Raw genomic sequence first — 14,872 nt, 5'->3', positions numbered from 1 at the left:
TGTGCCCGACCGAGACTCGAACTCGGGACCTTTGCCTTTCGCGGGCAAGTGCTCTACCATCTGCCAGGAAGTTTCATATCAGCGCACACTCCGCTGCAGAGTGAAAATCTCATTCTGGCATCTCCACAATACTCGGGTGTTGATCGAAGTTACTGGAAACAAAAATCTGGCAGCCTATCTGTGAATTGCTTTGTTGGCTTCCTTTATTCCAAAGTGGTGGGGATACTAAACACTCTAGCAGTACTCAATAATGTGTCACACTTTTTTCAGATGAACCACACTTTCCTAAAATTCTCCCAATAAACTGAAGTCAATCATTTGTCTTCCTTGCTACAGTCCTTATATGCTCATTCCATTTCGTATCACTTTGCACTATTGTGGCTAGTTATTTAAAAATGTGATTGTGTCAAGCAGCACACTGCAAATGCTACACTCAAACATTATGGGATTGGTTTTCCTACTCATTCTTGTATCTGGCTCCACGGAAGGCGGATGCTTGCCAAAGGTAATGAGCCTAGATGACCATTAGAGGGCACAGTCTCATCGCAGCACTGCACTTGCAGCATGAACGCGCCCCACTCATCTCCCCACGTGAATACGCTGGCCCATAGTGTTCATCGTAGCGAACAGCCAGTCAGTTCTATGGTCATGTCTGATATGCTAGTATCCACAGAAAAGAAGATATAGTAATTAACTGAATTACTGTTCTAGCAATGGCTATTTATACATAAAATGTATTATTCAAACAGGAAAGAAACTTCAGCATTGGAATCCACTTCAAAATAACATGGCTAAATAATGGGATTTCCCTTTCATACTGGAGTATATAAACACATTTAACAAGCGACTGCTTCATTTGAAGCAGCAAACATAATATACATAAGTGACATGAACGAACATGTAAGTTTCACTGAAACGTGAAAACGAGGAAACCAAATACAAGCATTACTTTTAGAATTTTTTTCTGTACACTTGCCATCAAAAATATTCAAATGGAGTAATGATGCTTCATCACCTTAGTCATGTAACAATATGCAATTGATTGCAGTATAAAAATGAAGACAAAGTACAGTTATACTGATGCTTCCTGTTTTACACAGTCTTCGAATGAACCAACATTAACAGTGTTTTACAGTATCAAGTAACTCATTTAGTGAAAAGTGTCCTCAAAACTTTATTTATGACAAATCTAATCCAGTTTCATGCAATACTTAGGACACCATATCAAAGTGAAAGCAGGAAAATCTGAAGTTTCATCACACCAATAATTGGGAAGCAGTAAAATTTTCCTACCTAAAGAATTAGAACTGTGACACTAAATGAAATAGTAAGAAGTATTTTGTGGCCTATATTGTACTGCCAGTTTTCAACTCACATAGTATTATTTCTTTTTCAAGTTGGCAAAAAAGATGTGACATTTAATTCCATGAGATCCTGACATTCACAACCAGTGGTAACATTAAATTTCAGCCATGGTGATGCAGTAGACCTCCTGCCATTTCCACTGCACCATCACAAAGCACAATACACATTGCATATGATTCTCATCTCAATTAGCAGTGTATTTAAAGTAGAAACTTTAATTTATTTGTCAAAAATAGGAAAACAATTTCTAAGTGAAACTATCACAGCACTGTTGAATATGTTTTCCTCCATATCTATAGACTAAGACATTCTAATTCTGCAATAAGATCCATGTGTCTGAAGTCATCTGGTCTTGAAGTAAATCTCTCCAATAGATTTAGCCGTTTCTCATTGTCCTGGCCATAATACATCTGTAGCTGATTTGCCAGACATTGGGATTCCTTTCCATTCTGAAAACAAAATTATCATTATGGTCTTTATAAATTGCACAAAAAATTTTATTATTCTCACATTCACTAGATTAAACACAGCACCCCAGTATGTAAAAAAAAAAAACGAAATGTTCAAATCACAATCCAACAACAGGCACACATACAAAAACAGCAAAACAATGGATAAAGTAAAGACAACACTCCAACATGTCGAGCAGTAAGACTCAATGACTAGCAAACATGCTGAACAGCAGCGTCCATAGGAAGGCGACGTACAGCTTGTTCAACACCACTTACGAGATTTATAAGAGGTAATGCACTTGGTGTAGGTGTAAAATTAAGACGAAATTTTTCACAGAGAAGATTTTACGTGATGTGACACTGTCAGTTTTGGGCAAAAGTCTAAAGTTTGCACCTACACCAAGTGCTGTCAGTACCTCTTATATGTTTTGTAAGTGGTGTTGAACAAGCTGTACATCGCCTTCCTATGGATGCTGATGAAGAAATAAGAAGGGAAACTGGTCGGGTTCTCCTGAAAGCTCCTCCCCAGCGCAGTAATATAACCGTTAAAGAAAGGGCTACCGTTTTGTTACCTTGTAGGTTGTATTTGGAGAAGATGTATAGTCTACTTAGTGATATTACGTACAGGAAGACTGATCAAGACCCAACAGCACCTGTGCAATGGGAGACGTGCGCACTTTTGAACTCTTCCTCGTTAGCTCCAGAGACCACATGGCAGCATACCACCGAGACTGTATGGTATTCCTAAAGTACATAAAGAAGGTCTTCCTTTACGGCCCATAGTGAGTAATATTGACGCACCCACACATGATTTAGCCAAACATCTGGCTTCTTTGCTGAGACCATTGGTTGGCAGATGTTCACACCATATACGGAACTCTGCTGATTTTATCAACAGACTGGGGGCTCTGCACTTAAGTAGCTCGGATCTTCTAGTGAGTTTTGATGTAGTTTCCCTTTTCACAAAAGTACCTCTTGCGGATTCCTTGACGCTAATTCGTCAACAGTTTGAATTGGACATCACTGCTTTGTTTCTAGACGCTCTTTCCTGCCTAAGGAACCTATTTTATGTTTAACCAGGAATATTTTGAACCATCTGACAGTGTCACCACGGGCAGCCCTCTGTCTCCTCTGGTGACTAACTTTTTTACGAAGGATTTTGAGGAAAGAGCACTTGAATCAGCAGTTTGTAAACCAACTGTTTTTTGGAGATACATCAATGATACTTTCATAGTGTGGCCCCACAGAGAAGAAAAGTTAATGGAGTTTTTTCATCATCTTAACTCCATCCATGAGAATATTCAATTTACTATCGAACTAGAGACAGATGGTTGCCTTCCTTTCCCGGATGTTTTGGTTAAATGGAAGAGTGACGGCTCAGTGGGACATTCTGTTTATCCTAAGCCCACTAACAGTGATTTGTACTTGCATTCTTCAAGCTGCCATCACCCATCCCAAACCCTTGTGCACAGGGCACATACGGTGTCGGATTCAAATTAGTTGCCTAAGGAACTTGCACTTTTAAGGACGGTGTTCAGAGACAATGGATACTCAATCTGGCAAATTAACAGGGCTTTCTCAACTAAAGCCAGGAACAGGGAAGTGGATAAAGAGGAGAACGCACCAAACAAGTCCCTAGCTTTTCTCCCCTTCATTGGAAATATCTCCTTCAAAATTGCGAGTATTCTTAATCATTTTCATGTGAAAGTGGTTTTTCGTCCACCTTCTAAGATTTTGGATCTGCTGGGATCGGTGAAGGATGATTTGTTACCGTGGAAGGCGGGAATTTATAAAATACCGTGTAAATGTGGTATGGGCTATATAGGACAGACAACACATACAGTGGAAGAGTGTTGTACAGAACATCAATGTTGCACTCGCCTACTCCAACCCATTAAGTCTGCAGTTGCAGAACATTGTATTTCCAACGGACATTCATTCAATGGAGTATGACAAAACTTCGATTTTGGCCACAGCAACAACCTTTTGGGACTCCATTATCAAAGAATCCGTTGAAATACGCATTGCGGACAATCTAATGAACCGTGACAGTGGTTACCAACTGAATAACGTGTGGATTCCCATCATCTCTGAAATTTGCTCGAGACGAAGATGTCAGAAGACTTCAATAGCTGCAGCCAATGACAATACTGATGGCAGCTGAGTTTTGCAGTTCCACCAGCGAGGGTGCTGCCGCCCGGCAGTGTGGTCCTTCTGTCTCCGCGACTTCAACACATGTGCGGCAGTACCATCAGCGCACCATATAAGACGGAGCAGAGAACGTCTTTGTCAGTCCTCGTTCAGCTCACCTGAAGATGGCTGGCAGTTGTCCCGCCAAAATATCATGGAATTAAGTTTATGACAAATGGCTGCAATCCCAAAATCTCTTTGAACAGTTGATTTGCTGGGAAATTTTTAAATTTTACATGTGATATATTAAACTTAATACAGATGGACAAAAAGTTATTAAATACAGTGTATACTACTCATCATTCACTTCTCATGTGGTGTTTGTTTATAAGAAGATGAACACAAATTACCAAATACACGACACAAACACACACAAACATCTGGCTGGCACCTGTACATAACAGCAGAGGCAACCATATCCCCAAAGTCCTACATGAAATTCAATTGCTTCCTAAATTGCTGAGCTCATCCCAGAACACCTATGCCTCCTATCTCTCCCACTTTCCAATATTTGTAAGTGCAACCAACCAATCCATTCCATCATGGCTGATTTCTATGCCCCCAATGAAAGGATCTCTTCCCATATGGGCCAACAGCAAGTCATTGCCTGCAGCCTATCCTCTTACATGATCATCATCTTCAACTGTTGTTACACAGTCACTGTGCCTTTATCACCGTGTCTTAAGAGAGTTGGAAGCTTGTACTAGCTCACCTCACTGGCATCAAATGGCATAAATTAGCATGTCAGTGAGTTCAAATGAGGTACTGGGTAATGAGTTTGATAGAGTGTGATATGGCAGTGATGCATGTGCGGAACCAATGGATAGAAAAGGGTCACACAAACTGACAAGGGAATGACATGAAGGTTATGGACTGTGTACCAAAGCGATCATTCCTTCCACTCCAAACAAGTGTACACTCCACAGCAAATGGATGAAGCCTCTAACACAAATCACCATTTTAGAACCACTGTCATCAATGACTAAATGTATTTTGTTTTGGTCAGTAACCCAGAAATCTGTGATAGTATTAATCTCCAATGCTAAATTTTCTCCTGTGTGAGAACCTACAAAAGGCTTCATAATAATAACTTAGTGCTCCAGCTGGAATTCAGTAGGAAACCAATGAGCCGTAAATCTCAGGACACTGGCACTGTTTTGAAAACAGATGCATGCATCAGAAGTTACAGAAATCAAGAGAGCACTTGAAACATTCCTTTTGATTTTTTCAGAAATTCTGTCATAGATGCCAAGAACAATTTTTTGGCATTTTATAGTCTGGTAAAGTTTATTCAAAGAGTGTCATAAATCCAGTCCTTTCCACAATAGATAATGACTCACTGTCTAGTGCAATAATTGCTGCTGTTCAACAATGATATTTTTGGCTTTTGTGTCATTTACATCCCAAAACAATTCTGACAGTCTATTGCTTTTCTGGTGATACTGAAGATGAGTGTTTACTGGAGGTGGCTAAAGACGGTGTAGGCACAGCAGCAACTGTGCCTGTATTAATTGCTTGGACTGGAGGTGGTGTAGGCACAGCAGCACCTGTGCCTGTATTAATTGCTTGGAATTTATCTGGATGTTTCATTTTCAAATGATTTTTCATAGCTGAAATACCTGTAGACAACAAATATTATACTGTGTTTAAGGTATGTTAGATATTTTCTATCAGTTTCAATGGTTTTTCATAAGTTTCACAAAAACATTCATGTAACCCAAACAAGCATAATTAAAATGAGTATTCAATAAATAAGCACCTACTTGAGGAAGTGACAATTACTATCTTTGCAACGACATTTTGTTGATCGATTGAATAAAACAATTTAAAATGAAATAATCAAAGACAAGTCAAAACAGTTATTTTTCCTTCTGCACCATGAGAAATTTGAACTCGGCACAACAAACAAACATCAAACTTGTTACTGCCACACTTTACATACAAATATTCCCAGACAGGCGATATTTTGTTTACTGTTGACAGTTTTCATAATTTGTCATACAACTAACAAATTATTTTCAGTAGTAACCTCAAATAACAAGTGAAAGTGATCACAATTTGCAACAAATTAAACAGTCAAGTCAACCAATCAGTTAGTCAATCTACATGTCATTTGCTCATTTCACTCATAACAACAATGCCCAAACTTAAGTGAATCTGCCTGCTCATCCACACCTGCCCTCTGCAAGTTTGTTCAGACCTACAAATTAAGACTGCTCCATGGCAATGTTCAGTTGAATACCTGGGTTATAGGATGGAGACATCCAATATGTGGCTAAACAACAATCAGTTTCATTTCCAATATATTCACTGTTTAGGTTGAGGATAATATTTTCACATGTATAGCATTTTATGGCAGTTACGGACACCAAAAATTGTAAATCTTAATCAATAATATTAATAAAAGAAGGGAGACTATATGAGTTTAGGGGCACCAGCCAAAAGAGAGGAAAATTCGACTGAGTTGAGGGTTTATGAACGACTGGCAACTTGAGAGTTTTTTTGTTGGAGTTATTTGACAACAACAAGACAATTTAAACAATTCATTATGCAATAAATATATGCGTAACGTAAGTGTTTGGTGCTGTTGGAATCAACACTCAAATGCAAATTTTAATAGGTTTAGTTTCTCTATACACTTAAGTAGTTGTAGGAGTTGTGACACAGTGGGCAGCAAGCTGGCCCTGCATGGACTTAGAATTTTGTCAAGTCAGTCCATGAACTCACAAACAGAACACAGATAATTGTTGTCAAACTTTATTTCTTTGTGAGATAGTGCCTGGAACTTAAGCAAATGAGCTTTGACATTATTTCTTAAGCTCTATGCTTCCATGGGAATTAACTTAGTGAAATATAATTTGCTCCACTACTGAAGAACTATAGCTGCACATATAGGCTTAGGTGTTAAATAAACTGAGCATTGATTGAACTTCAATAAAGCAAATGTCACACACTGTTATTTAATAACAACTTATATACATTTATTTCAGCTTGAAAACTGATTAGTTACTAAAACATATTAATTCGGTGTTGTTGACTCTGTACCAACGACAAACAATACCCCAGGATGGAGTGTCATGCCCGACCCTCTTTTGATCATTCTTTATAGACCATCGGTTTAAAGAACACATAAAGAATTTAAATTTGGATGGCCACATAGAGAGGTGAACCTTGTTGCTCCTGAATTTGAACATCTTAACCACTGCACCAACTCAGTCTGTGACAAAGAATGGGGAATGGCAGCATACAGTCCCTGATGATCACAATTTCTCCATCATTGCTGGACTAAATTCCAAATCCCATAACAGTTTCTTAAGGTATAAAGGCATAACATGAAGTTAGTATCACTCTGTCTGTCAGATGGGGATTTCAGGCTTGGAAGTCACTTTGGAATTATTTGAGAAGAGCAGGTTATGTGATAGCATCACAAGTCACTCTCTCCTTGTCACCTCAATCACAATACTTTATTTTCAGTCATCTCAAATTAAAATACATACTTCTTAAAGAAAAGGCACATTTGAACACAGAAAAAATGTTTAAGTCTTTCCACTAGGTGGGTCAGGTAGCCTTCAATGTCTCCAAGCCAATAACTAACAATTACTCATTAATCATGTAAGTGGTCACATGCTAATGTTTAAACCTGAACATGATCACTTCATGATACATACCAAAATATCTTTATTGTAATCTCCGCGCATTAGTATAATCCCCTTGGATTGCAGTTCTGCATAATGAACAAGTGTAAGACATTCTGGTGCATTTTCTTTATAGGCCTGCAAAGAAAGAGAATATGTATGAAGCACACAAATAGCAAAATGATCATGCTTGGCTGCTGAGAAAAAGAAAAAATAATATGAACTGACACCTAGCACTGTAATACTTAGTTTCCAGGATTTTCATACAATTTTATTATTGTTGTTGTTTTGGTGGCTGTTTGAAAACTGGTCTCAATGACATATTAGATGCAGCTATATTCTATATCTAATATTACAAATGCTGTTGTTCTAGTACAACACCACTAAGATGTGCATTCCAAACCCCATGCTTAAGTTGTTTGTTTTTTATTATTATTATTTTTCACATATATCATTAAACGGATTTCATAAAACACAAAGAAGTTACAGACATTGGCTGCAAGTGGGCACTGATAAGCAGATCTGGGTTCAAATCCTGGTGCAGCACAAATTTCCAACTTTTCCCCTTGATTTAAATAAATTCCAAAAGAACACACACCACATATATATTTATTAAGACTGAACATTTAATTTCCTTTGGGCAATAATTACAGGATAATATAATAATAGGTGATGCACCTTCACTCATGAAGTGTGAGGTTTTAGAGCCACCAAAGAACCAGTATTACTTAAGCAATTGCAAACAAGTGCTCGTCCTATTTTGTAACCTGCATTATTGCTGTCCAGTCAATGTGTTCAGTGCTATGCACAACCTGTACTTCATTGTATGTTGCATATTGCTCTATAAAGTACTGTGTTCCATAAATAGTGTTGGTTCTTGCTATAACAAACTTGGTGATGAGTGAGGGTTATAATTTCTCCATGTGTTAGTGTCAGTGCTAAGTCACCCAACAAACATCTAGATGGAAGAAATACTCAAACCTATCATTATCCAGCAGCAAGATTTCGCAGAGCGACAGCAGGCTCTCACCACTGCTCTCAGTCAAGTGGCATCTGCACGTTTGCGGTAGGTTACTCTTCCATCAGTGCAACTGTCACTCTTCCCAGCATATGATGAATTGGCTTAAGATTGGGACTCCTATGAGATGCGGTTACACAAACATTTCCAGATTTTTTGCACGGGTGATGCAACCCTGTGTAGGGATTTCTTTCTTTCCTGGATTTCACCTTGCATGTGTCAGTTGTGGGCCAACTTGCACTGATGCAAGAACCAGCCAGCTTATCATTTGATGAAATGTGCAAGCTTTTCTCAACCTATTACTGTGACAGAACATATGCCATTGTGATGTGTGTAGAATTTTACCATTGTCAGAAACAACCAAACCACTCTTACAATGCCTGGACTGAAGAATTACATGGGTTGAGCCGTTCTTGTAAGCCCATCACAATTCATACATTGATCACAAGATGCCTGATATTATTTGTCTGGCCATGGATAGGGAAGTCCACGAAAAAGCACTTCAATGTGAAAATCCAAGGCTTACAGAAGTGCTCAATACAGCACAGTCCTTTGAAGCATCATGAGCCACAGACGATCAGATTGCTGCATGGGGGGACGTATCTGAAGTTGCTCAGTCAACCCATGTTTGGTACGTTGCAAGTGTTCAGGATGACGGGGAAGACATTGCAGCAGTACAACCTTCAACTCAGCATTGCATGAGGCAGTGCTGGTTATGGTCACAGACTGCCTCACAGCAGCTGCTGCGTGCCCTTAGCATTCCGCTGTTTGCAACAAGTGACAAAAGAAAGCCCACATTGCACCAATTACCTTGACAATGTCATCGTTTCGGGTTCTTCAACCAAAGACCACCTTAGCAGTCTCTGATCATTGTTTTCTGTTTAACTGTCGGCAGGTCTAAAGTGCAATCTTGCCAGATCTCAATGTTTTTAGCCATCAACTGAGTACCTAGATTTTGAGGTTTCTCACACAGGGGTCGAGTTGTTGCGTCACCACACTGAAAAAATCATGGCTTTGCTGCAGCGACCTCCATTAAGGAACTGCAGGCCATTTCTAGGTAAATTTATGTTTTACTGTAAGTTTTTACTGGATGCATCTACTTTTGCTCAGTCCCTGCAAATGCTACTGCATAAAAATGTGCCTTTTTTCTGAACCCTAGCTTGTGACCATTCAGCCAGGTCAGCATCTCATTTTGGCTACAAATGCTTTTCAGCATGGTCTTGGCATGGTGTTGGCCCACAAATACGTGGAGGGGCCTGAACAACCCACTGCTTATGCTTCTAAGACTTTAACTCCCATACAGCAGTGGTATTCTCAGACTGAAAAGGAGACTTTAACAATTCTGTTCACTCTCAAGAAATTTCACATCTTCTTTCATGGTTGTAAGTTCCATTTAATCACTGATCACAAGCCACTGGTTGCACTTTTTAACCCTTCAGCTTCCGTGCCACACAGAACAGCAGATCGTTTGCAGCAGTGAGCTCTCTTCATCTCCCGTTATCTTTACCAGATCCATTACCGGCTGATGGCATAACACGCCAATCCCAGTGCCTTATCTTCCGATCGGGCTGGACCTGACATTTGATCAGGACCAGTTGCTTTGTTTCTATTTAGATATTGAGAACCAGAATGCGATCATTAGTTTTCCCATCACTAGTGCCACAATAGCATTGGTCTTCATCGCAGATCCTGTACTTAGTCAGGTTCTGTCTTTTGTGCAGTACAGGTGGCCGGAAAAATCCTAGGGCCGTGCCTTGGATCCCTCATGTTATTACTTCTCCTTCCAGCACCACCTCTCTCTTTTTGATGTGATTCTTTCATTAGCTTCAGAGGACACTCATATCTGGGTTTTGATTCCCACTTCATTATGTCATAATGTATTGTAGCAGCTGCATGTTGGCCATTGAGGGACCTCTCGCACCAAAGCTTTGGCCTGTTATGTATATTGGCCAGGCATAGATGGGGGACATTACGTGGCTTATTGTCGCTTGCACTCACTGTATTTAACAACAGGCAGCCCCTCAGGCGTCATTTTACCCCCTGGCCAACTTTGTAGTGCCCATGGGAGCATCTACATGTCGATGTTGCAGGGCCCTTACTAAATCAGTATTGGCTCATTGTAGTGGACACCTATTCGAAGTTTGCCTATATGGCACATTGTCTGTGGTGGCTACTATTTCAGCCTACTCTAAGATTTTTGCAACTGAGTGACTTCCGTATACCATGGTTATCGATAATGGTCCTCAGTTTGTTTCTCAAGAATGTGCATCTTTTTGTCAGGCTATTGGCATTCACCATCCATAGCCCCCTCCCTCCCTTTCATCCTCAATCTAATTGTGAGGCCAAACGCATGGTTTGGTCATTTAAAACTTGGATGCAGAATTATGTATGCTGCAGGTCCCCTGAAGCTGTTTTAGACAGTGGGGGGGGGGGGGGGGGGGAGAGGGGGGGGGGCGGCCAAGAGCTTGGCAGAGCTGTTACATGGATGCCAGAGACCCTCCTTCACCTGCTGCATCCATCACTGCATCATCAGCTCCACGACGGTTCCGGCCGGGTACTTGTGGACTTGTGGTTTTGGCTGCAAGCCAAACTGAGTTCCTGCCATCATCGAGCACTGCCAGGACCAGTGCCTGCGCATCGTCTGCACTCCCAACAGGCAGATGTCCCATCACTTCGACCAGCTGTGGCCACGCATAACAGGGTCTGTTCCGGAAGGCCCACTGTCTTCCCCGCCCCGCCGATGGCTGTTCCTGTGTCGCAGACAGCCCAGTTCACACCATCATGGGGGTTGCTGTCTGGCAGATCGCTGTCTGGGGTCCCTGCCTCCGCTCCCACTCCCTGACTCCTGTCAACAATGCAGACAGTGCTGCCCCTGATGCTATAGCTGTCGCCGCCACCTCCACCTCTGTTCTTGGGTCCTGTGTGGCCATCATCTCCGACGCCTCAGCTGAAGCCCCTAGCACACCCCCTGACTTCAATGGGGACATCACTATTGAGACACTATCCCCTGTCCTGCCCTAAGGCCTCTCACGAGAGGGGGGTTGCCATACCAAAATGCCCTTTCATTACTTCTGCCCCTACTCACTGATTCCTTCCTGACACATGCTGCAGCATGTCAGGCGTCAGGCGTTGAAATAGACTTCAGCGCCATCATTGGTGTTTTCCATGGCCAGTAGTCTCAGTGCTTTTTTTTCCAGTGCTTTTTTTCCTTCCCAGTGCTTTTCTTCAACACCTAGTGTTTTTATGTATGTATGTATGTGGTTTTCCCACCCCATAGAAGAGTGGAGTGATTTACCTTCACTCATGAAGGACGCAATTTCAGAGATCACACCCATACAGTTCACAGGCCCACTTATAGAGGCCACCTGGGTCGGCTCCCTGGCATGCTCTGGTGAGCCACCAAAGAAACAGTATTATTCAAGTGATTACAAATGAGTGCTAAGACTATTCTGTAAAATGCATTACTGTTGTCCAGTCGATGTGTTCAGTACTACACACAACCAGTACTTCAGTGTATCTTACATATTGCTCTATAAAGTAATGTGTGCCATAAATCATGTTTGTTCTTTCTATAACAATAGGTATGAATAATACAATATATTGTTATAGATGATTGTAACACACATTGTTTAGTATTGCCATTCAGGCATCTGTTACCACTAACTAATTACACATGGATGTGTTTCATGAATATAATCAAAGCTTTTTTCTTTGAGTAACTGTTATGCAAAAGAAATGTGCAGGCACTAAAGTGCCTTTTATTCAACATGCATGGCATAGAACAGGGCCGGCCACAGCGAGCCAAACTTTACGTGAGCCTGGTGTGCGGCCGTGCGTGGGCCACACTTTGGCCTGTCTCAGCTTTGTTAGTAACTTCCTGTAAGTGCTCGTTACAGTGCAACATTTCATTCAGTGTTGCAGTGTGGCGTATTTCAGTCGTCACAACTCTCTACAGTTCAGCAGACTCATGTTAGCACTGCTTTCCCTTTGCTATTTGTTCGTGAAATGAAAATATGTATTATGCAGCCACAGAAGTGATGGGTACCATAAATTTGCTATAAAACAATATTACAATACCATGCAGAAAGAATTTAAAGATTTAGTTGGCAATGAAATAGCAAAATATTACAATGTTTGACAGACATGATTCACTGTTCAGTACATCAAGAAGCACTTTGTGCTAAATTTGTAGGTGTGCAGCACGATATGAAATTGGTGGTATGAATATTAATATCTAGGAAATCACATGCATTATTCTACTGTTGACTGCAATGGTTTTCGATGGAAATGTATGAGAATGGAGGCTTTATATATTACTGCAAAGCAATTTTATTGACCCATGGGGCATGCCAGGAATGATTTTTCGATTTAAAACTTGGTATTATTGAACTTGTGAAAGAAAAAGTAGTGCAGAAACAAAATTTATAACATCCGGAATGGATTGAGAGCCTCGCAATTGAAGTGGACTTGACTGCATACTGCCCAAAGTAAGACAATGCAAGGTAAGAAACAACTTCTTTCTAGTTTGATGGGGAGGCATTGAAAAAGAAAATTCGGTTATGGAAGGGACACAGTCTGACAGAAGTGTCCAATTCCCTAACCTCACTGTCTTTAAAGAAATGCGAGGTGTGGCCTTGAAAGAATTACAAGGATAGTCTCCTAAATGTTTTGAGGACACTGCCACTCTTACATCTGTTTTCAGGCTCATTTGCCATTTCAGCTGAAAACGTCCCTGTGCATGTACATGTGCAGATGTAGCTGACTGACCTGCAAGGTAATTCCCGCTTTAATGACAAATCCTTTAACATTAAAACTACGCAGGACGTCTACATTGATATTCTCAGATAGAGTATCCATGTCTCCGTAATGAGATCGCAAAAGAGTAACAATATTTTGATCAACATATCTGTGTGAAAGATATTTTTTCAACTATGAAATTAAGTTAGTCCCAGTTGTGGCAACTTGAATGCAAAAATCTGTGAAACTGTAGGCATCTGTTTGTATGCTGACAATTTGTACCAGATACAAATTATGTTGTGTCTTCAGCATACCAAAAGCAATTGAATAATACTGAAAATGTGTTTTGTTTGTGATATATGTTGTTGAGAAATGCGAAATACAAAACCAAGTCCTATTCAGTGTGACTGTATAACCATATAAACGCAATGCGTTCACAGTTTTCCCATCTTCCCCCTCCTTGCACTCACGAGCATCGCTTGGCAGTAGGGAAAATGTGCAGCAAGGCTGAGCACTATGGCACTGGTGCCCAGGCATGGCTCACAAGCCAAAATCTTGGCCGCCACTGATGGTTTTTGCATTTTGATTTGTTTTGTGAAATTAATCACTGACACACTGTCAAGGTGAAGTTCAAGAAGCGACCACTTTTTTGTAATATTTCAAATAATAATCAATATCCCACGTATTCTCTGTGGTGTCACCGCCAGACACCACACTTGCTAGGTGGGGTAGACTTTAAATCGGCCGCGGTCCGTTAGTATACGTCGGACCCGCGTGTCGCCACTATCAGTGATTGCAGACCGAGCGCCGCCACACGGCAGGTCTAGAGAGACTTCCTAGCACTCGCCCCAGTTGTACAACCAACTTTGCTAGCGATGGTTCACTGACAAAATACACTCTCATTTGCCGAGACGATAGTTAGCATAGCCTTCAGCTACGTCAATTGCTACGACCTAGCAAGGTGCCATTACCAGTTACTATTGATACTGAATCATGTACAGTCAAGAGCGACACTCATCATTAATGGATTAAAGTTAAGTATTCCATCAGCTACGTCCGTTTTTCTAAAGTCTAATTTCCTTGTCCTGTTCCAGACCTCACGCCAGCCTGCGTGAGCTAAAACGCGTGCCTTTCGGCTTCCTCTAGTACCCGGTGTTGGCTCTCCTGCCAACCCACAACATTCTCAATGTACAGGGTGGTTACAACTAAATTTCCACTATTTGAGCCAGTGTATACAGAAAACTATTTACAGTACAGATACCCAACTTTATAGGAATGGTGCTCACACTATGCGCAGCAGAATTTGCATGTAGTGTCATGACTTGCCATGAGGCACCTGTTCTGGTATGGCGACATATGGTTGAAATGTGACCATGAAGCGGGCATTACAGTAGCAGACAGTCAACGTGAGTCTGGAAAACGTGAGGAGGGCTTCACTCATAAAGTTGTTTTACCAAAATGACATCAATAGTATT

The 14,872-nt window shown here is 40.9% G+C and overlaps 1 protein-coding gene across 1 annotated transcript in view; it reads right to left on the bottom strand.

Moving 5' to 3' along the window:
- Window positions 1–1,397: 1,397 nt before the first annotated feature.
- The window catches only part of LOC124721671 (ATP synthase mitochondrial F1 complex assembly factor 1), a 52,228-nt gene continuing 38,753 nt past the window's right edge, over window positions 1,398–14,872 (bottom strand). The window contains exons 6-7 of the mRNA XM_047246744.1: window positions 7,676–7,780; window positions 1,398–1,814 (exon numbers count right to left, since the gene is read on the bottom strand). Of these exons, the coding sequence (XP_047102700.1) occupies window positions 1,659–1,814; window positions 7,676–7,780 (261 nt within the window). The 3' untranslated portion in view covers window positions 1,398–1,658. The remainder of the gene's footprint in view (window positions 1,815–7,675; window positions 7,781–14,872) is intronic.

This window comes from Schistocerca piceifrons, chromosome X (genome assembly GCF_021461385.2).
Source record: "Schistocerca piceifrons isolate TAMUIC-IGC-003096 chromosome X, iqSchPice1.1, whole genome shotgun sequence".
NCBI lineage: Eukaryota > Metazoa > Arthropoda > Insecta > Orthoptera > Acrididae > Schistocerca > Schistocerca piceifrons.
This window is presented reverse-complemented; position numbering and strand designations above follow the sequence as displayed.